Here is a 22,934-nt window from a genome sequence, read left to right as displayed (position 1 = left end):
ACAGATCCGTGCAGTGGCCGTTCGAGTGGCACGGATTCGGATCACACTGCGGCGTTCGGGGGCAACCGGTGTCGATGTTGTGTAGCGTCGTAAACTCTTGCTCCTGCCCGGGCAGCACCCACTGGCCGTTGATAACCACATCCTCCATACAGCCGACGAAGCTCGGTACGGCCCCGGCGATGTGTTTGAGGTACGGTTGCGCCAGTGTCGGTGTCGTCCCGCCAAGGTACGTGATCGGGAAGGACGTGTTGCTACCGTTAGTTCCCTCGTACGAGTTGATCGGGTAGATCGTCTGCTCATCGTTGGCCGACAGCACCAGGTGCGAGGAGTTGATCGCCACAAACACCTTCTGCCACTTGCTGTTGTTTAGCTCCGACCCGATAAACACACCGTCCCAGCGGTTCAGCAGGGCCGAGTGCAGGTTCAGGCGCCCATTGTTCAGCACCAGAATGTAGGACGTAGCACCGTTCCCGAACGCCAGGATGCCGTTCGGAAGGGTCGTTTTGAAGCGCAGCTGTATGTCGTAGCCTTCGACGCGCGTGGTGTTGACCACCAGCAAACTGCGGGCCACCAGCGACATCGTCGTGACCGTGTCGCACGTCTTCCCCTGGAAGCCCTGCTGGCAGGAGCAGTTGAAGATGTGCTGCGTTTCGTCCTCCAGGTACGGCACGCAGGTCCCGCCGTTGAGACACGGTTCGTTCACGCAGCCCGTCAGCTTCACCGAGCAGTTCTTGCCGCCCCACAGCCCGTCGCAGTCACAGGTGTACATATTCGGCCCGTCCATGCACGTACCGTGGACGCACGGTCGGTATCGGAGGCACTCGTCGATGTCCGTCTCGCAATGGGCACCCTCGAAGCCGGAGTCACACTCGCACGAGTAGTTGCCGATACCGTCGACGCACACGCCATTCCGGCAGGGGTGGTTTTCGCACTCGTTGATGTTCGTTTCGCAGTTCGTACCGACCGTGCCCGGCACGCAGATGCACTCGTAACCGGCGGCGATCGCGTACGAGAACGGTTGGCCAAAGTGCGCCGGTAGCCCGCGGGCGCCGGCGGTTGCCGGCGACTGGTACAGGGTGTAGTTCGAGCGCTGCAGACAACTGCCGCCGAACAGGCACGGGCCACTTTCGCACTCGTCGATGTCCTCCTCGCAGTTCTTGCCCGTGTAGCCCGGGAAGCAGTTGCACTGGTAGTCGTTGATCTTGTCCACACACTCGGCCCCGTTCGTGCACGGGTTCGATTCGCACTCGTTGATGTTCGTCTGGCAGTAGATGCCGGAGTAGCCGGTCGCATTGCAGTCGCACTGGAAACCGCCGAGCTGGTCGATGCACCGGCCAGCGTTCTGGCATGGTTGACTCTAAAATGCGGTAAGATAAAACCCGATGAATACCGGTAAATTGAGGCAGGGAAAAGGACGAAAATCGCGCCACACTACCTCACAATCGTCGATGTCGATCTCGCACAGCCGGCCCGTCATGCCGGGGATGCACATGCACGTGAAGTTGGCCACCTGGTCCAGGCACGTCGATCCCTTGGAGCACGGGTTGCTCTCGCACTCGTCGATGTCCACGCTGCAGTCCTTGCCGGTGTACCCGGCCGGGCAGATGCACTCGTAGTCGTTCTGCTTATTCTGGCACTCGGCGCTGTTCTTGCACGGGTGGCTCAGACACTCGTCCACGTCGAGATCGCAGTTCAGTCCGGTGTAGCCGGGCGTGCAGAAGCACCGGAACGAGCCGGGCGTATTCTGGCAGATGCCGTTTCCGCAGATACCGTCCCTCTTGCACTCGTCGATGTCGTTCTCACACCGCTTACCCTCGAACCCGGACGTGCACTTGCAGCCGTAGCCGGTCTGGCCCTGCGGATAGCACGACCCGTTGTGCAGGCACGGCGACGACGCGCACGGATTGTCGCAGTTCATGTTCTCCGGGCACTGGCACTTGCCGCCGGCGCACCGGAACGGTTCGGCACAGTTAGACGGATTGCAGAGCCCTCCCGGAGGGTTGCTGCCACCCGTTTCCCGCTCGCACCGTGGCCCATCGAAGCCGGCCGGGCAGAGACAGGCGGAGGACCCGTTCGGGGCGCAGCTTCCGCCGTTGAGACAGTTGCACTCCGAGTCCGAGTACGGCAGGGCGATCGGTGACTCGCAGCGAGTTCCTGTGGGTGAGTTTATCAGTGTGAAACGCGGGTCGAATTTAGCATGCTGGTTGGCAGGTCGGCCATGCAATGCGGTTACTGTGCCGTGCGTGGTCCCCGCCAAAGGCTAGTCGAGGTAAGTGAGTTTTTTCCGCAAAGCAGCGAAGACCTGTGCCGCGTCGCATAAGCTGGGGGGGGGCATTGGCACGCGTCTGAATAAGGGATGGACACAGCGAGGCTTAACCACGGTAAATTTGTCGATATAATTTAATAAACAATGCCTAAAGCTCATAGGACCTGAGGTTCCGTTGATATTAACACATGTTTCAAGGACTGGATCAGCGTTTCCGTGCAAGATGTCGTCAAAAAAGGGTCAATAAACCATACTTTTGTTTGAAAAGTGAATAAATCAACAGGATGGAGGGCGTATAAAGAGATGATGGCCAAAGTGGCAGAACTGGCTTTAGTCAGCATTCTAGCGAAACAAAGTTCATCATTTAAACATTTGAATAATCGTTCGTTTAAGACGTGGAATGTTAGTTTTAGGTTCGAAGAGCAACATTATGACAATTAAATGGCGTTTGATTTAATCACGGGTACTGGATAAGCCATTTGCGGCCATAGGTGTGTTTAAGGGGTGTTAAAAAGTTAGTTTGTAGTTTTTGCTTCCTCACAAGAAGATGTCTTCGTTTGGCACGGTATTACAGGGACTAGAGCAAAGTTTAATAACAACGTGACGCTATATGTTTTGATATTCAAAATGAAAATCTGACGGAAACGCTCAAGAAAGAATTGATAAGAAAATATTCTGTTTCTTAGTTTACATAAAACTTAAAATATAGTAAGCTAATCGTAAATCAAAGAATGTTAAATTGTCACAGGTTTGAGTTTTAATGGTAATGGAATCACAGGGATATTTCAAAACCAGGCAGCAATTGGCTTCATAATTAAATGGAATGGTTTATAAAAATGAACATTATGTTTATCGTATTCAAGCTGGTGGGCTTAAGAAATCAACATCAAAACGAATTGATAAATATACAGTGAACATTTAAACTACAGACCCTCTCCAATCCATCCTTTAAAATATTCAACAAAACCTTCAGCAAAAAACAAGTCCTTTCTGTGCATGTTATCCTACGCAGACAATGGAATTCAGGTAAATGGCCTTGTTTTCAATAAGTTCCCGATCCTAAATACACTAATTTGATGAAAAAGATGGTTTTTTGCCATCGGAATGCTTTGAAATCTACTACATTCTGAGAAAGGTGCTTTGGAGTGATGAATTATTAGTAAGGGTCAACTAGAGTTATAAGGATCGTCTCTCCTATACGGGCTCTATATCAATATCAGGAAACAAATGACAACGGGTTTATATTCCAGGAATATAAATACGACACGGTCCGTTCTTCTAAGAAAAAAAAATATATTCCTGGAATGCATTGTTTCTATGAATCCTACAAATTAGGTACCTTTCCTGGACATGTTGAGTCGAAAAGTTACCGAAAATTACATAAAAGAAACAATTCGTTAAACAAATCCTCTTGTAGATTAAGATTTTACCGCATAACAGTGAAACAAAAATGATTGTTGCTGGTAAGGTTTTAGACTATCTACCAAAAGGACCTTAAAAGCATCAACCATTGACAACATGTGGACATTGATAAAACCAAATTGACATTGACAAAAAGTAATCCAGTTTCGCTTCGGAGGAAATTTGGGTTGTTTTGAATACAATTTTCGATGTCCCTATCAATGGTCCCTAAAACGCATTAAAATTATTTACGCGACTGAATTAATTGACGTGCAAGCGACTGAGTGATTGGGAGCACTTTCGAAAAGGAATAAATCTATATACTCGAGAAATTGATCGACCGAAGAGAACAGTTCCATGACGCTTCGCTACCGTGTGTCCATCCCCGGGCTCAACTCGGCTCAGTAACAGCATTGCTGGGCGGATGCGACCCAACGGCGGGGGACCTAAGAGAACCTTAAGCAACGGTTAATCGGTTAACAAGTGTATGTTGTAGCCAACCTGTGTATCCGCTAGCACAAATGCAGGTAAAATTTTGTTCGAAACCGGCGCCTACAGTCGGCGGGGCGCAGCTGGCGCCATTGTGGCAATAGCTAGAGCATGCATTGGTTTGGGCCTTGGATTTCTGTGCACTTGTGCCGGCGGTAATGGCGGTGTTGGTGGTGGTTGTAGTGGCGGAGGTGGCAGTAGCGGTGGTGGTGGTGGTGGTGGTGGCAGCGGCGGTGGCGGCGGCAGTTATTTGCTCTACGCAAAGCCCTACCAGCCCTACAACGAGCCGGAAAGAAGCCGTTGGCAGAAACGTGGGAATTATGGGGGGTGGAAAGAAGAATTGGGTGGGTGGGTGTAATTTCGAATTTTGAGGGGTGGGTGGTGGGGGCGTGGGAGGTCAGGGACATGGGTGGACGTACCTGTGGTTCCGGGTTTGCAGACGCACCGCCCCGCGATGCACTCCGAGTCGGACGGGCACTGACCGCAGCCGGGCTCGAGTTCGCAGTGCTGCCCTCCGTATCCTGGCACGCACCGGCAGTCGTAGCCTTCGCGCGTGTCCACGCACGTTCCCCCATTTTGGCACGGCTGCGAGATGCACTCGTTGACGCTCAGCTGACAGTTGGAGCCGGTGAAGCCGGTCGGGCAGTCGCAGAGGTAAGCGCCGTAGGTGTCGAAGCACGTGCCCCCGTTCAGGCACGGGTTCGCGAGGCACTCGTCGATGTTGTTCTGGCAGAGCGTCCCGGCGTAACCGGTGCCCTTGCAGTCGCACGTGAACGCATCGACCCCGTCGATGCAACGGCCTCCGTTCAGGCACACGTTCGACTTGCAGTCGTCCCAGTTGATCTCGCACCTGGCCCCGCTGAAGCCGCTAAGGCATTCGCACTCGACACCCGGCGTGCCGGGCGCAACCCGGCAGGTTCCGTTGTTGGCGCACGGGTTCTTCTCGCACAGCGGATGCACGCTCAGTTCCGTCTCGCAGAGGGCGCCAGTGTAGCCGGGGGCACACGTACACCGGAAGTCACCCTTGGCGTCCTCGGCGCAGGACCCACCGTGCTGGCACGGGAACGACTGGCAGGGGGGGCCCATGTCGATCTCGCAGTTTTTGCCCTTGAACCGGGCCGTACACTGGCACTCGTAGGAGTCGGTGCGGGAGACGCAGGTCCCGTGCTGCATGCACGGATCGTGCGAACAGTAGTCGACGGGGACACCGACCAGCACGTCGTGGTCGGGGCTGCACGGTCCGTTGGCCAGCGGGCACGGCCCGAAAACGACCGCCTCCGCGTTCATGGCGCTCGCATTGAACACCAGGCCGGGTCCGTGCAGCAGGCAGCCGGAGTACTGCTTACCCAGGATCAGGACGGCCGCCTCGTTCTTGATCTCCTGGTCGGCGATCAGCGGCGCGTTGTACGTCTGGTTGGCCAGCAGGGTCGGCTGCTTGTCGATGACGCAGTACAGCGAGCCGAGCTGGAACACCAGCTCGAGTGTGTGCCACCGGTTGTCCAGTAGTCGGCCGGCCACCCGGGCCTCCAGTGGAGCCTGCGCCGGCGTCGACAGCACGATCGACACCCAGTCCGGCAGGACGGACACCAGCAGTGCGTGGCCGGAGTAGCGTTGCGAGAGAATCTCTCCACCTGCGAAGCGATCGGAACGGGATTAGCCGAGAGGGTCGGGCCAAGGAATCAGAGCAGAGCTCGTGCGGCATTGTATGGTAATACGGGCGAAAGCAGCGATCAGTTGACCCACTAAGACACCGCACCTGTCAAGTCGGGATAGAGTTCGGGAAACAATTGGCCCAGGGTCCGGATTTGAATATTCGGACGTCGGCAAGCGTGTCGGGACAGCGGTCAGCGGTTTAGTACGACGATTTATGACCCTCTACTCTCTGAGGAGGAACGGGGCAATAATAGGAGAACATATACTCCTCTCAGGCACAATGGGAACGTTATACGGCCCGGGAAGGGATTTTTCCAATTTATTGATTTACAGCCCGACCAAGATGGCCCTGTTGGCCAAGCGGATTAGCGAATCGCCTCGTTTGGCTCGGACAGGTCTTTATCTTCGAGGCGTTGCTCCGGACCATAACACCACATCTGCTGAGCTCCATGCAAAACATGCATGGAACTGTCCGTTTTGGCCCATAAAATCTCCCCATATGTGTCTCACGCGAGAAACCCCCCGTTAAGCGGTAGTACCTAGTGCCGTGACACCGTTTCCTAGCGGAAGCCCAATTTGTCATACCTCGGAGACGGACATCCACGCGGCGCGCGGTGATCCGGAAGAGGAACTCGCGGAGTGACAGCGCGATAATTGGCACAGCACAAACAAAAACATGTTGCCACGCAGGGGTCGGGGCCATGTTGCCCTGGTGGTCAACCATGTTGCTTTCCGTAGGGCTCATGCACTTATCGTGCACTTGCGGACTATTTGTCGGCGATGTCCAGAAACCGTTACACCGAACGCAGCGCTCTGTACACATAACCTCAAACGGGTCGTGAAATCCGGGGAGCGGCCCTTCAAGCCCACTAAAGTGTCGCGTCCAAAAATGGTTTACTTTTGAGCCGCGACAAATCGTCCAAGAACTCCAGGGTGTGGCAGGGAAAGTCGATCCAGCGATCGGCGCCTACAATCGGAGTTTGTAGGGCAGGATCGCCGGAGGAAGCCATTGGGGCCCCGGGTCGCCCTGAATCACGACGATCAGGGTCAGTGGCGATGGCACACCGGAACGGGAAACTAGTGTTTGGTGTGTGATTTGAGGGTGCGAACGATCGCGGTAATGAGACGTGGTGTGTGGCGTGGCCCTTCCCGACACGGTGTCGGTATCTTGGACCTGGAACTCCCGGGTTTTTGCTTCTTCCCGTGGCGTGGCTTGATTTTGGGTGCTCGGTCTCGGAGACTCGGCCACGGGGCGTCTAGAAATCCGGTTTCTTGCCTCGGTTGAGACGCCTCGTTGCGAAAGGAGGGCCGTAGGATTGCGCAGTGAGTCAGCGGCCCGAGTGGCAAGTTTCGCACTCTGCCCACACCACTCTGCGCCGGTAAAGGAGTTCTCGTGGCCGTCCCCTCTTATACGGCAGCACTCGCGACCTTTCTCTGGCCCACCCGCCCCACGCATATGAGCTGAATTGCAGGGCCACGATGCGCTAATTTGTGCACCAGGCGAGTAGCGAGTGTCTCACACTTGGGCGCCGCTGGTGTGGCGCAACATAAGTACCAACCCCTCGGTGCAAACGATCGCAACTCGCGCGCATCCGATGCCAAAACGGTGCATGACTCAATGATGTGTGTAGCCCGCGGGGATTATGACAAGCATCTCTCACCGCGGGAGCGAAATTGATGGCCGATTGCCGTTACCGGCTGCTTGAGCTTGAGAGCCCTTGCGTTGTTCACGTGGAATTAATGGCCGATGCAATGGCTGCACGCGGCTGCCTCACAGACTGGCTGGTCCTAAGTGACATTCCGATTGTGCCATTCTATTCAGCCGAGCGACGGCAGGGGAATTACACTGCATACAGTACAGTGCAGTAGTTTATGCAGCACTGCAACTGAATGAGAGATTACAGCGAAATATTATACATTCAACGATAGTCTTTGCTTCCCGCTCAATCTGATCACTAGTTGGTCCCATAACGGTTTATTAAAATAGAATAAACAATTAGAAAATAAGCTAAATTTAGAAAACACATGCATTTGTATAAAAGTTAGTCATCGCAAGTGTTGTGGTAAAATTTGCCTATAATTAGGATAGCTAATCCCGAACATAATACAACGCAACAGTGAACTACAAAACCATCCATTTAAATAAAGTATAGCAACCGAGCAAATAAATTCGAAATATATTGCGGGCTGGCGAAAAAAATGGCTAATTGTACATTTATTCTACCTATTTCTCCTAATTTACCTACCTAAACAAATTATTTCTCCAGCAAAAGTAAGATCTGGTCGGTGTTCTCGTTCGAAAAACAATGGTCCTCAAATTTTGTCGTAAGAATACTTCACAACTAGAAGAGACGCATATCAGGAGTAAAGTCCTCTTTTTAAAGTTATTTCCCTACTTCCCTGTACTAAATTGTGGCCCGGTCTTGTTTATGTTAAAAATTGAACGGATAAGACTACCACGATTCGGTAAACTAAAAAGTGATTAGACAGACATGCGATCAAACGATTGAACCGGAATCTGACAAAACTTTTATGTTACAAGATTCCCAAAAGCAAATGGTAACAACGAAAAGCATGTTTAGTGCTTGTACCCATTTACACGAATATATTCAACGAAATAAATAGTAACTCGCGGTTCTGAATGTTCGCGAGCATAAGACCCCACTCAGACACTAACCAGATGGCCGGCCAGTCGGCAGCATAAAAACCGAAACTTCAAGCTGCATTCCAGCGAGCGATGTATGAGTCAGCATAAGTGCTGCGCGAATGTTGCAGCTGCCGCGCAGCACGCAAAGTAGTACACGCCAGGCCGCATAGGGAACCGGTGGCAGTGCATTCCCCTGCGCATTCAGCTATGCCCAAGGACCGTGGCGTGGTATCAATTATGGGTTCGCTTTTTGTTATCTGCAACGACGTCGACGTCTCCATCATCATCGACTCTAATAATGACGCCTTCGAGGTGCTCATTGGCGCGTTGTGCGTTCCTTCTGCTGCTGCCACTCTGGTGGCCCACTATTGTCTTGGTATCTCAAGTTGGAATCTTAAAAACATCTTCGCCCGTCAATTCGCGGTCTCCGGCGCAAATGAGAAAGCTTCTGTTCCCGTACACCGTTTACCGTACGGTGCCGCGGCCCGTAAGTCACCGGAAATGACTGGCAACGTGCGGGGCATGACATTTTTCCGCTCTATTAACCGCGCCTCTGATACCCACCCATCATCATTCATCGACAAGTGGCCGGGAACTGCGTGTAATTGTTTTTTTTTATGATAGCGACACCGCCACTGCATCGCCCAAAAACGATACATTTTCCCGAAAATAGAAACTTGCCCGAAAGTGAGAGGCGTTTGTGCGGCGGCGAAATGGAACACTTTCCGGTGGGGCGGCACGATCTGTGGGAGAGGAATGTTATCGACGGAGCCCAACGCCCAACACGGTGTTGACGGTCTGACACAGTGAAAGTGCGCGCCATTGGCCTAGGAGGGAAATTCAATTATTTCCACACCAAATGTCCGGCGCATTGTTCGGATCGGATCACTTTTTTCTCAGCCTTAGCCATGAGCCTAAAATAGCGGTGTCTTAGTATCGCACGTCATTCAGTCACACTTCTGTCGATGGGCCAGCGTGTGCTGCTGGGTGTGTCGTTGGGAATTTTGGGAATCTATGCTAACAATCTGTTTGACGCGCGTCATTTTCGTGCCCCAATCTTGGCGCATTGTTTCGAGCGTCTACGGCTATGGCTGTTCCGTGGGAACCGCTTGCGATTAGACACTGCCGCAGGGCTTTTAATTATAACCGGTCCTTAGCACGATTTCGCCCAACACAGTGGTGGCTCTCGCAGCATAAGTGATAGCTTGACACCCATCCGGACAGAGATAGTCATGTTGATTGCCAAAGCACTGAACCCGTGCTGAATACGGGGCACAAGCATCCTCACCCACTTCCGCTGGGAGCCCGCACGAGGAACCGCAATCAGGTTGAGGGTGGTTTCGATAATAAACATTCAATCGCAAAACGAGCCTTTTAATTGAAGTGAAGTTCTGCGATTACACCGCACTACCGTTATTAACCATTAACCGGTGCGGTGGTTACCACTTGGCCGCCATTGCATCATTCTGGGCCGCCATCTTAATCGCCGACCATTGTCGAGGTGCGCGCGGCTCGTCTTCTTGTTTTCGGTGGGCTGGTGGATCAATTTTATGATGGCTTTTCCATTATTCAACTCGCCGCCCACTGCCGGGACTTCGGGCAAACGGTTTTCCGTGGGGCGTTCATGTGGAACTACCGCACTGACCACGCTGACGAATAGTCGGATGGGTGGAAAATGCAGGCACCCGAAGCCCACAGCCCACTTCCCATGTGGTCGACAATTACACAAACACATTCCGAGCCGCAAACTCGGCACCAAGGCTAAAGGAGCGGTTGGGAGTTTCTGACCCAGGGGCCGGCGGAACGTCAGCCATCGCTCGGGGGGTCATGACGGGGTAGTAGCAGCTTCTTCATACCTTGTTCGGCCCTGGCCCAACTTACCTCGACACGTCTTAAAGCTAATCGCCGAATAGCTCCATAGGGTCATTGGCGTTTTTAACCGAAGGTACGCGGATCCATTGAAGTAGGCTTCCTTTTCCGTCTGCACGGCCGTCACGGTTGGCGCCGTGCACTGAAGGATCGCTGAAAGAAGGAAAAACAGATAATGTTAGCTTGCGGCGAGGAGAACGTTTTGGGTCGGTCGGTGCGATTGCTCATTAATTTTGTGCGGCAATAAACCTCGGCAACTGCTATCCGCGGCCTGCTTTGCCGCTGAACTCTTTGCAGAATCTGCACATTCTCGCCAGCGGCCCAACGGCACTCGAAAAAGGCTCAAATTTATGGAAGCAACATGGAGAGAGCAAGTGGTGTGTGTCCCAGACAACCCACAAAGGAGAACTAGATGGTGCGAGAGTCGAGTTCGAGTTTTTGGAGTGGAAAGGAAATCAACCCAAAAAGTGTATCAAAACACGAAAACACATCTCAGGAATGTAGTGTATCCATTTTACGTTAACTTAATGAGAATGACAAAAGAGGATGGCTAATGACGTATTTTATTGCACTCCTCATAATAATGTAATAAGAGTGAAGGACATAAGCGAAGCCGCCCAAGGACCTTCGTACTCCATATGGAGTGTGTTGTCTTGGAACTAGGCAACGTTAAACATCCAATTTATCTGTCACGCTTGACAGAGTGCGGTGCTTCAGTAACTCTCGTGGTCGATCGTCGGGTTATTGGTGATCGTAAACCGGCGATGGCGTAACGTGATGTAAAAGTGAAAAAAATACATCGCTTGTAACACACATTTTTCGCACCAAAAAAAAAACAACGATTATTATGGCTTCGTTCGTTACGGTAGCCCGGAGTAGGTTGCCTGTGAAGTGATTCAATGTGACATGTCCCCGTGGCCGTTCACATGTCCCGAAATCTTTCGCAATGTTTACACAGACCCGGACAGTTTAACATTATTTTCGATGCTTTTGTCACGTGCTTCACCATTAAAGCGGTTAATATAATTGAACCAAGCGCCACAACACAATTGGTTACATTTTCTAATTTTTAACCATTTTCCCTCTTTTACACGCTCGAGGGACAAGCAAGGAAATTGAAGAAACATGAGTTTGCAATAACAAAATGTTTAAACCCAACAGCGCTAGTCAGTCAGACAAAGGCGGCGACGACGACGCTGATGGTGATGTTCTGAAATGTGTCAAAGTACCGTTGCCGTTCTTTCACATTCACCCAGTCCCATGAATCATCATCCTGCGCTGCCTTTGGACCGCTGCTCAGAAGATCCTAAGGGACAGCAACATATCACAACCGCGGTGTCCATCAATCAACGAAGACTACGGGGAGAAAGAAAGAGGCTAGCGCTAGAATTTGCATGGACGGTGGCTGCTGCGGAGTAGCTGAGTCTGAACCACCACGCACCACACGCTACACAATGTGTAGCCCGCAATCGACCCTTTTGCGAGTGGCCAACAAGAAGTTAGCGCCTTTCCGACCGTTAGACAGCTTTTTTGCTTGCTTGAGTGTCTTGAGATTGGTTTCGAGGTTGCAATCTGCACGCAGTACAGGGTTTCAACAATTTCGCAACATTCAAACCCCCCCTGTCTTATGCAAACTCATTGTTTCCACTTTCCACAGTGGTTCCACCGCAGCAGGCGTAGCCCTATAGTTATCAACGTTGATGAACGTTTTTCTTTCCATTCCCACAGGTGATGCTGGAGCAGAACGGCGCGAATCAGCAACGGACTCCAGGTAAGCCTCGCCCCACCGGCGGCAGCTGCAGAGCATTTTCATTAACATGATCGGCTCGGATGAATGTTTATAGTTTGTTGTGTAGCCGGCGGCGGCCGCGAAAGTGTCCGCCAGGCGGTAATTTGCTTCGAATGTAGTTGTTTCGCACCACAAATTCGCAGCCGTTCAGCGGAGTGAACATTATAGAGGGAAATTTCTACCTTCCGTTGGAAGGCCAACGGGAAGGTGGCCTGTCCGGTGGTGGTAAGGGAAAGTGAAAACACCATCGCCGTCACCGGCGGCCACGTTTGACAGTTGAAGACATTTTCCGGCACGCAGAATGAAGGCCACAAAACAAACGAACGGCCGTGGGAAGCGTGGTGGCGGGGCCGGAAAAATTAGCGATTGATGGTGTTGTTTTTTCGCTCCGGCGGATGCCGGCGGCGCTGGTGGCACAGCAACGGGTGGTCATTGGGCTGCCGACGTTCGTCGCTTGTTGATTTTGGGTTGAAAAGACGTTGAAGTCTTTTGATTCAATCACTCGTGGATTGGTTTATTGAATTAATTTAAAGAAAGCGGCAGTGGGTTCAAGGTTCAATCGAATTGCCTTTCGGTCACACCAAAACAATAAGTGGGGCGCATAATAATAGGTTGAAGTATTGAATTAATCGAAACCGTTCAACAACCAGTGTAAGGCGATGCAAACATCAACGCTTCACCGGTCAATCTGGGGTGCTGCTTTAATCCGATCTGCTCACCTTTTGGTTCGTACCAGTTCGTGACTGTCATAAATCCCGAAACGTACAAAACCGATCAGAAAAGTTCGGTTTACGAATGGAATATGCTTCACTACTGGCCCCGGTACCGAGCGCCTGACTCTCACGCAGCATTCCATCAAACATATTTTCCAAGCTGACTCATGGCACGGATTCGAACAGAGGTCCAAATGACCCCAAAGCGTGGGTGCTTCGACTCACGGACACAGGGAGTCTTTGCTGGCTGGGAGTTCAATCACGTGCGCCACACGGGGCTGTTGATGAAGAAACGCCGAGTTGGCTTGAGCCAGGCGCCGAGAAAACGTTCTTTGCGGGCGTCTTAGTGCCCGCCCGCAAAAGGCCTCCAGAAGGTTTGGGGTCATTACCGTTGTGGTCACGGTTTTGTGGCTCTTGCGTACCACACCGATACGCACATTGGGTTGAAGCGTTGTACAAAAAGGTGCGCGAAAACCCAGGAAAAAAATGCGACCCGTGATTTTCTACCGTGAAGCAGAATGGTAAGCAATCTGACCAGAATCGCGCGATCCTCTGGTGGACTTGCATTGTAAATTACCCCCTGAATAGTAAAGAGTCTTACAGCTTCGCCTCTACCCTAACGGTGTAGCTAAGACTTTTATGTAAACACTCGGTAAAGGTCTTCGTTTCGAGTTTGGTTATCTGCTGCCAAGTTTGGATTCCGGTGGTACTCGCAAGCATTGTTTGCAAAATGTAAGATAACTTTTCGCACGTAGCAGCGCACGATAGAGAGGACTTCTTAGGAAGAGATTCGTACGGCTAACGCTACGCATAATAAAACGAACCATTCTCGGGATGATTACCTTGCAGCGAACATCAATTAGTGCATGAAGGATCCATTCAACGAGCTATCAATAAGACGGAAGGTGGAACTCATTATGAAGGGTGACGTTTAGGCCAGGGAAAAACGCATTTGTGAATAACGAGCTGTGATCTTGCTTTGTATATTTGCATATTGATTTGATTGAACTGCACTCAAAGGTTGCGAAATGCAGATAAGCTCATTAACTGTGAGTTTAACGATGGAAGTTGCACCGTGTACAAAATACAGTCAGAATGTATCAAGCAAATTTAGAATATCTGGTGAGAAGACGCATTGGCCACCGTTCGGACTGGCCACCGACTGCAAGCGGCGTTCGCTTGGCCTACATTCTAAATGGCGGATCGTTAATCAACACGATCGCGCAATCGCTACCGTCGGAGAAAAACTGTTAGCTTTGTGTCAATGCGTATTTGCACACATGAGGAGCAATATCGCGACGGTGATCGAGCGACATTGACCGTGTCGTCCCGCTGCTCACAAACACGTTCCTGAGCATAAAGCATGTGCCCGAGTAGAGAAGAACGTTTCAAGGGAACCTTCAGCATCGTGGATGCAGTAAAATTGATGGAAAGTGCATCACGTCGTGCTTTGCGGCGGGCACTTACTTTACCGATTTGCTTCCGATTCCAATGCCACTAGTGAAATGTGATACGGAAGGTCAAATGGTTCGAGGTGAAGGCAAATTAATTCCACCGTTCGCTTGGGCGTTCGCGAGAGGAGCTCTCTGTTATGCTACGACCGCCGCGCAGCCGATGAAACATGAAGCAAACTGCACAATTCTCGGGTTTCATTCGGGCAGCGTCGGTCGGCGTCGGGCGATAATTGCATAATAAGATCGCTTTTCACTTTTTCTAACCTTGCTCGGTGGTCCGCTGTGCCGGAATGGATTGGATTGGCGAGAGCCTTGCTGTTACCACCGTGCAAGAGGAGAAAAACCGAAACTAAAGGCAAAGCAAATCCAATGTTTCTTTTCGCTCCACCATCGGGTGGCGGCTTTGGCTTAATTTTCGCTTTTCTCACTTACCTTTTTTTGGGCGCGTCTCGCGACTAGGAAGTGAGTTTGTGATCGGGCGAAGGGAAAAACAAGATTAATCCCACAAAACGCCGCGTTCCACTCCAACAAAGCCTACGGAGCTGTGAACCCGCGCGCGCGCGCCGTAATAAGATTATTGGAGAAACACCTTTACGTGTTTCTTCTCGAAGACGCCTCGGAAGTCGGCGCAAACCTTGCGCCCGCACGACGAATCCGTGGCACTTCGCCACAGAACTGAGTGCAGAAAACTGGAGACGCGAGCAAAAAGTAAACCTCATCCAGTTACGACGTGCGAAGCGAAATGTGCTTCTGTGGGGAGAAAGCACTGACCTTGCGGCTTGCGACCGGCACAGCAAAAGGGAAAAATCGTTTCGTAAAAATAGTTTAATTTGCGCCCCACATTGCGTGGCTGCGGAATGAAGTGATATAACGCGCGCCGTGCCTTCGAAGGATTATTTACGGACAGGGTTTCGGGTGAGGCCTTTATTAACAGAACTTACAACAGCACAAGTTGGGGCCCTAAAGTTGTTCGTAACATGAAGCTTCAAAATACAGTTGCTGCTGGATCACCCCTTTGAAAGCAAAGTGAATGAAAAGTAGAAACATAAAGCAGTTGTGACACACTTTTTTGGCTTCAGATAAGATAACGTGCTCCTGCTAGTTGGACAGCACTGTGGGCCGATGAGTACAGCACCCGGCCTGCCGTTGATATCAACTTTGGCATGGTCAGGAATTTGTCTGTCTTTTTTTAAAGGGTTTGTCACTCAGTCCACGGAACACCGATAACATTCCAGATTTAATAGTCAGCGTAAAAATTTATGCCACCTTATAAAAGAAGGCAATATGTACTCGGTGCCAGTGCCGGACGTGCCATAAATGAGCCGCGTTTGGAGCTTATCGTATCGATAAAGTGCCTGATTTCAGTTTGAATGGCGAGTTCATGATAAGATGATAATCCTTATCATTAACCGCGAAAAGGGCGTTTGCAGTTAACAGTTTTTATCTGATTGACAGTAAAGCGGCAGAACTGCTGAGACCCACACGTTGCAGCACCTATTTGTAGTCGAAAATCTAATCGCAACGCAGACACCGCGGCGCGCATCGGATCGTAAAAACATTTGAGCAAAAAGCGGCAACGAACGCGCTCAGGCAGTGGACTTGTATCCAATTAGTGTACCACCGGAAAAGGCTGTGCCAATGTCGAAGGCGATCGAAGGAGAAGCCCACACGTTCGCGTGCCCAGATTCGTCACATTCACCGGAAGCGCAAGAAATTGTTTAGAAAAAAGGCAAACGAAAAAAACAAGCCGCGAAACTGTTTGAAAAAATTAAAAGCTCCACAGTGGCTGTTTGTGGCTGCGTATTAATCATCGGATCGAACCGGGGTGCCCAGGGTGCGCCCGCAGAGAAACAAGACATAACAAACATCGAGCCTGGGCGCAGACCCGAGAGGAGGCAGAGGCAACATAATTACGTGCTCGGCGAAGCAAAACAAATGTCGTGGTGCATCCGTGCGCCGACGGCGACTACGACGTTGCGTGACGCGGGTGAAGAAAATCTCGCGAAGCGTAACCTGGCCCGGCACCAACCTCAACACCCGGCAGCAAACGGAATGACGGAGTGCCCGTGACACAATGTGACGAATTCGACCAACCGCCAAGCTCTGCGGGTGTGATGGCTCGTCATCCCAAAGGAACCGAGGTTCAACAAAAGAAGGTGCCGCGTCTTTTGAGATTAAGAATGTCTGGTTTCTGGAGAACGCAACGATTTCTGGGAATGAACTTTGAAAGTCGAATCCAATCCACAGCCTGGGTAATGGTGGCTGTAGTCATCAACATCAGTTTTATGCTCACAGAAGTTGCGACGTTAAGACCCCAGCCTCCATTCTTGGTGCTTCCGAGAAGATAGTACGATCGTAACATCCCAAAGCTTCCTTCCTTAGCCTCGTGATGAGAGATCATTTATCGAGCCGACTCGAGTGCTGAATCCCGGTTGAATTGGAACATGGCCTTGCAAGAACTGGGAATAAAATAGCAGACAATTTGCAACTAACAGTCCGAGACTGCTCTCTAAATTCTGAGTATTAATAGGCTTTACCAAGCCCCACGGCCCTTGGCTACATTGTGGCGATACACCTTCGTGTTGATGCTCATGTCATCGTTTTAATGTTTGCTTCAGCAGCATGGCACAGCCTCGCCAGGGGTCACGTTCCACCGGGTAGATGAGGAAGCCATTAGACGAGCTGTTAATGGAATGCGCCACTGCAAAGCACTGCTAATGATGGCGGCGCTGCCCAGACAACCTCCGAGGCAAACGAAAATCTGGCACGAAAACATGTTTCGTGGGCGATTCCGAAAGCCCGCTCAGGGAGGAAAGCCAACGGAAGTGGTTGGTCTGGGTGTGTAAACAAATGATGCCCTTCCTTTCTTGCGATTCGGTGTCTGCTGAACGCCGTTTGTGGGAGATTTGTTGTCTAATTACATTTTACGGTCGGTCGACGCGGTAGAGCACCATGCATGTCGTTTAACGATTCAATTCAACACGTAAAAAACGAGCTGCTTGATCAACATCGACAGAAGAAAGTGATGGTTTATATCTGACGGTTGACATTCGTCCTTAATTTGTTTTAAGCTAATGAATTAATGGATATCGCAAACATATTGACACATGGTAGAAAATTCACCGAATTTTCTAATATTATCGTGTGTTGCTAATAAAGGCGACTAAGATCCTGGTCGCTTTTATGAAGCAGTAATTTATTTTAATTTTGGCCTCTTCTCTGGATTCATTATTCATGAAAAACTCAATTCTCACAAGTTTTATTTACTCCTCAGTTATGAGCTAAACATTATAATCTTATTGCACCATAGAAGTGGTCCACAATGTCTGGCCATGTGGTAGTGCGATTCCTATACGAGAGAACAAGATTGCCCCATTGACCGACCAGTTGGTCAATCGGATTAGCGATCTATTTATGGATTGAATCTATTTGCTACGGTATGGAGCCCCGTGTACTGACAGCTGCAGTCTTACGTAAGACCTCAAAAGTTTAGCGTCACACGGGGACATGCTGAATGAATGATTGACGTTGATGTTGAGTTTTCAACGAGTGCTTCAGAAAGAGATTCGTCGGTGCAAGTGTTTTACTCTTTCAATAACGCAATTGCGGCGTAATTCATTTGTCACCGGAGACGTAAAACGTATGACTACCCATTACGCAACTTTAGTCGAAACTATTATTCCAGACGCCGTGACTGATTGAATTGAATTGGAAAATCCCACACCGATTCTCATAAGCAACATGAATTGTGACCCTAGAAACCTTTGTAAAAGAAAATACTCCGATACGAAGCCAACATTCTGTTCAACCGACCGCACTCTGTACAAATTGACGCACAAATGCAGATATATTTCCAAAACTCGTAATCATTAGCAGCCAGCACGTGGCCGCATTACCACCGATTAGCTTTCACACCTCACAAGAATGTCATTACCTCGACAAGAAGGGGTCATTACAGGGTGGCCAATTTTGGACTCTACCGCAGCATAAATTACACTTTAAGTGTTCCCCGGCATGCGGTGCCTTAGCCGTCGACATTACAGCAACGATTGGCGTAGAAACGGCAACACGGCCGCCTCGCTCGGAATATGTTTTTTCGGAATATGCCGTAGGATGGGAACTCGTCAGGGGGTCAATTTGTAATCGCTCGCCCACGAAAACGTGTACCTCAGAGAACGGCCGCGAATGGTCACGTGACGGGACGGATTTCGGCCTTCGTTTGGTACATTCCTTATGAGCAGCTCCAGACATAGGGCCGGAGGGTCAGCTCAGGCACGAGTGCCCGAGTTGGCATCCTGCCAACGGTAGCATATGTTGGGTAGCAACCTTCGATAAAATCAATACTTCAACGACAGCACTTCACGGGGCCCGACACTGTGGGAGTCGGTGCCCGATAGGTGCCTGCCTGATGCTGAACATTATCCACTTAAAGTTGGTTCATGGTTTACGCGTCTAGCGCAAGTCCCGTTGTGGGTCGGTCCAGCGTGTGACAGAGCTAAATCAAAGCTTTGACCAAGCGCCATGAGCCACAACCAGTGCCAGTGGTGCGTATCAGTTTGCATTTCCCCCGTTGCATGTTGCAACGATATGTGGTGTGGCACCCCCACATCGACACCGGGCAATGAGGACGACCCAGTGAACCGGATCCCAGGGAAACTTTAGAATCTTTTCAACCATAACCCCGGGTGTGGCGGTTCGCATACGGACCTGTTCGAATGGTAACAGAATATCGTTGAAACAGGTTGACAGCAGGTTTTTCGTGAGCACTTACACCGCTGTCGTTTCCACGAACGACGCGAGAGTGAGTTTTAAAGTTTGCCTAACAGATCTTTCCATACAGTTAAAATTATCTGAAATGTTTAAGATTTGAAATAAAACGGAAATTTTTACCTCCAGGTAACGCATGAGACGTATCCATGGTAACGGGATGACAAATAACACATAGTTTGAATGTTAGTAGTCTTTCACCCCACGGATTTTTCCTACTGATAGGTTTGCCCATATTTGTTGCCACCGGAAATGCCATCTGCCCTCCCAGTGGCAGGCATGCAATTGCCCTTTGTTTACCGGCGCGGTTGCTAATACTCCGCTGGAGACCGTGGAGACCTGTCGAGCCGTAGTATAAATAATAAATTTCAAACATGGTCCAGACATGACGCATCGCCTACCATGGTAACGCCGGCGAGGCACACTGGAACTGTCAGCAGCAAATGCTTAGATTAACAAGCGCGTCACTGGATGGTGACGATTCTCTGTAGGAATTAGTCACCTGAAGCCGGTTCCGGTACGGTAGCCGTATGGCTGGAAAAGAATGCTTTTAGCAGCTTAATTAGCCAAGGTCTGGAACCACTACCTTAAAAGCCACGGTCCACATCCATTTCGTAATTTGATACGGGCGTCATAATTAGCATTATGAACTCCACAACCAGCGGGGCTGAATTGTTGATGTTTTAGTTAAAGTAACTCGAATATCCGTAATTTTTTGCTATACAATATCCGTTAAAATACAGTACATACAATGCAACGTAAAAAGTACCACCAGAAAAGTGCAGCAGCAAAAATTCGCTTCCATCGCATCGGCAGCCGCGCGCTTGTCTCTACGACCGGGGATCGTGTTTCTTTTCCGTGCGCCTTTAACCCCAAAAAATATGGAACGAGAAAACGAGTTATCGGGCATCGGGGGGCTTGGCATCGTATCTTTACTGGCCGTTGACCGAACAGGCTCGAAGGCGCACCTGAGGGTTCAGAAAAGAAAAGAGAAGCATGCCCCAGATAAAAGAAGCTGACGCCCCGCGACGTCATTTGCGTGTTCAACGTGGACCGAAGACAGAACACGCAGCGCGAAGGTCCACCACAAGTTGACACTCTTCCCTCGAGAGAGAGAGTTCCTTCGTCATCGATTTCGGGCCACTTGTGGTGGCCTCATTTCTAGAGGAAGCGAGAGAAAGGTTGTTGGTCGCGCGGATCCCGATTGGCGTTCTGCAAAAGAATTTCGCAGAGCGGAGCCGAAACTGGAAAACGAGGACAAGAACTGGCGAGGCAGCGACCAACATGAAAAAGAAAGCCAAACATACGCCGGATTATGCCACGCTACGAAAAGCCTTGTGTCACCTTGCTTTCCCGTGCTTTGCCGAACATAACCTCATCGGGGTGCAAAGTTATGCGGTACCGGATGCACAGTACAATACGCAACAATCCACAACATAATCCGTGTGCGTCTTCAGGTGTTCTTCGTGTTGCACGGGGAACTACAATAAATCGGTTCGGCCGGGTCGCAAAGAAAACATTCCATTGTAAGTAACGTTTATTGTTTGGCACATCTGCACCAAGCGGGTGCCTATCTAATTCCTCACAAAGTATTCTCGAAGAGGAACGTCTGCCTTTTTATTTGGCCAGTTTCCTTTGAGCGGACTAATTGTATTACGTTGGACGGTGGACGTCGGTGCGAGACACATGAGCAGTGCGTTTGGAACATGTTCAGTACAAAAGCACGCATCGTTTTCCGTGCCTGTAATGGATACGGGGATAGCCAATTGCCCAGCAAAGGAAGGTGAATTCCAGAACTAATTTCTTATTGTAGCACCGGCTTATACAGCCATAGAAACGATATTGCCTTTTGCCAAACGAGCGGCTTTTAATCGAAAGATTAGAGCAAAGAAACGCTCCTAAAACAAGGGCATGGACGGATGGTTCGACTATGATTAGCCTTCCGAAGCATACGATTTGTAAATTACTTCATTTCTAGTGTGAGCCGCCATTTTCTCATGCAATAAAATAGTGTTAGTTACTGACAATAAAAAAAGCCATTGCTAGCAGAAGTTAACCGATGTGAAAAGAAGTTCTTTCCCACAGCCACTTGCGTGCTTATATGTTCCACAGAGTTTTCTGGTATTCGGACGATACCTGCGTGAATGAGTTTATTTTAATTGTAAATTTTACTGCTCTGAATACGTTTATCCCAAGTGGCTTCGAGCGTAACCCTTGGTGCCCCACTACAGGGCAACGGTTTTACTTCGTGCGGGTAAAGAAAACCTTTTGCACGGGCGCGTTTGAATAGCGATTCGGTTTTTTGGGAAGGAAAGCTTCCAAATGCCCTTACACCGTGTGCCATAAACAAACCAATTAGCTCCGGCTCGCGATGGATTTCCCTGCAAAACGACGCTAGAATTCGTGAGCGAAAGCCGGGGGGAAGCAGAAACGAAAAAGACTAATAATATTGTGAGCGCTCAGCGCAGTTCGCAGAGGCCAAAGCGCGGCGCAAACGAAAGACTTCAATCGGCCGGCGACAGAAGACGAACCTGCCCCGTTCGTTTCGACGATTGTCTTTGGCCTCGCTTCGCACCGGTTTTGATGTTCTTAGAATCTTCCACCGTCATGGGCTGTCTTTCTTCACCGCGTTGTGCGTCCTTTCTTACACGCACACCCTCTCCTGTTTCCTGCCGCCCGCGGTTGCTGATGATTTCTAGTGTGGAGCTTTGGTGTTTCTATTTCGCTCTTGTACATGCTGACCAGCCTGTGGCTTCAACGATCATCACCATCATAGTCCGCGTACGCGAGAACCCAAGCCACGGTCACCACCACACTGAAAGAGGAGAACTTTCTTAACGATCGCATCTTGGTTGTAACTGCAGCAACGTGCGTTTAACGCGATCGTGCGCACACCCGCTCATCTTCGGCGGTTTGTGTGTTGGACCGCGGGGCACAGGTATGCTTTGCGAGGGTGTGCGTGCCCTCAGCGACACCTGGCCTCTCGTCACATGCGTCGATCGAGGAACTTTCTGCCAGCATAATACGCCGCCGATACGAACCCCTCAGGCACTGGCTCGATCCAACTTCCCATGGCATAGGTTTGCATACATCGCATCGCAGCAGAAGTGTCCATTCTGCCAATCCCGGACAGAGGAAAAAAACAAAACAAAGCACCCTCCGCCAGGCAGCATTATCGCGTGTCGCGACGTTTCCTTGTCTTGGAATCTGAAACCCTACGCCTGCAGGATCGCTGTGATGGTGTTGGGTGGACGTGTTTGAGCAGTCCGGCGGATGACTCATAAAAACCATGGCTAGACGGTGACCTCCGCCACGGCACATCCCCGTTTGCGAATCTCACCGGTGGTCTGTTTGTTTTGCTCGCCTCCGCACACACGATTGCGGTTTGTTGATAAAGCTCTCGTCGAATGAAGCGATAAAAAATAAGCCTTCTGTTCAGTGTGTATGTTTTGAATATGCTCTATCTCTCTCCGTCTCCCTCTCCCGCTCTCATGCTCTATATGAAGCCGCGAATATGTTGCCGTTCCCTCGTTTCACTTACCGATGACAAACAACCCGAGACTGGCCGGGCCGACCAGCAAACTGCGGATTCTCATTTTGCTCGAACCACCGCAGGCCGCTGTTGCTAATTTCTGTTAGACTTTCACGCCACGCGATCGCGATCGCGATACCCTTCTTACCACACACTCGATATTCTCTTCTTCTTTCGCCCGCCTATTTTTCCCTATTTTGCACCCCGCACCGATTTCACGCCGATACACGATCGAACCACGCGCGTGCAGTTTGCACCGTTGTTGATGTTGCTGGTCGCTGTTGTTGGTGCTGCTGTTGCCACTATCGGCGCCCGCAACCCGATGATCGTGGTGGCGTACCGCGGTGCCCACAC

General features: G+C 50.5%; 1 protein-coding gene across 1 annotated transcript in view; it reads right to left on the bottom strand.

Annotated features, from left to right (window-relative positions):
- LOC131207558 (protein crumbs) overlaps window positions 1-22,644 on the bottom strand; it is a 28,096-nt gene extending 5,452 nt beyond the window's left edge. Inside the window, exons 1-6 of the mRNA XM_058200175.1 lie at window positions 22,590-22,644; window positions 10,338-10,478; window positions 4,576-5,787; window positions 4,169-4,432; window positions 1,436-2,154; window positions 1-1,357 (exon numbers count right to left, since the gene is read on the bottom strand). The exon at window positions 1-1,357 is cut by the window's left edge and continues 784 nt beyond it. Coding sequence (XP_058056158.1) covers window positions 1-1,357; window positions 1,436-2,154; window positions 4,169-4,432; window positions 4,576-5,787; window positions 10,338-10,478; window positions 22,590-22,644 — 3,748 coding nt within the window. The remainder of the gene's footprint in view (window positions 1,358-1,435; window positions 2,155-4,168; window positions 4,433-4,575; window positions 5,788-10,337; window positions 10,479-22,589) is intronic.
- Between the last annotated feature and the right edge of the window lie 290 nt (window positions 22,645-22,934).

This window comes from Anopheles bellator, chromosome 2 (assembly GCF_943735745.2).
Source record: "Anopheles bellator chromosome 2, idAnoBellAS_SP24_06.2, whole genome shotgun sequence".
NCBI lineage: Eukaryota > Metazoa > Arthropoda > Insecta > Diptera > Culicidae > Anopheles > Anopheles bellator.
This window is presented reverse-complemented; position numbering and strand designations above follow the sequence as displayed.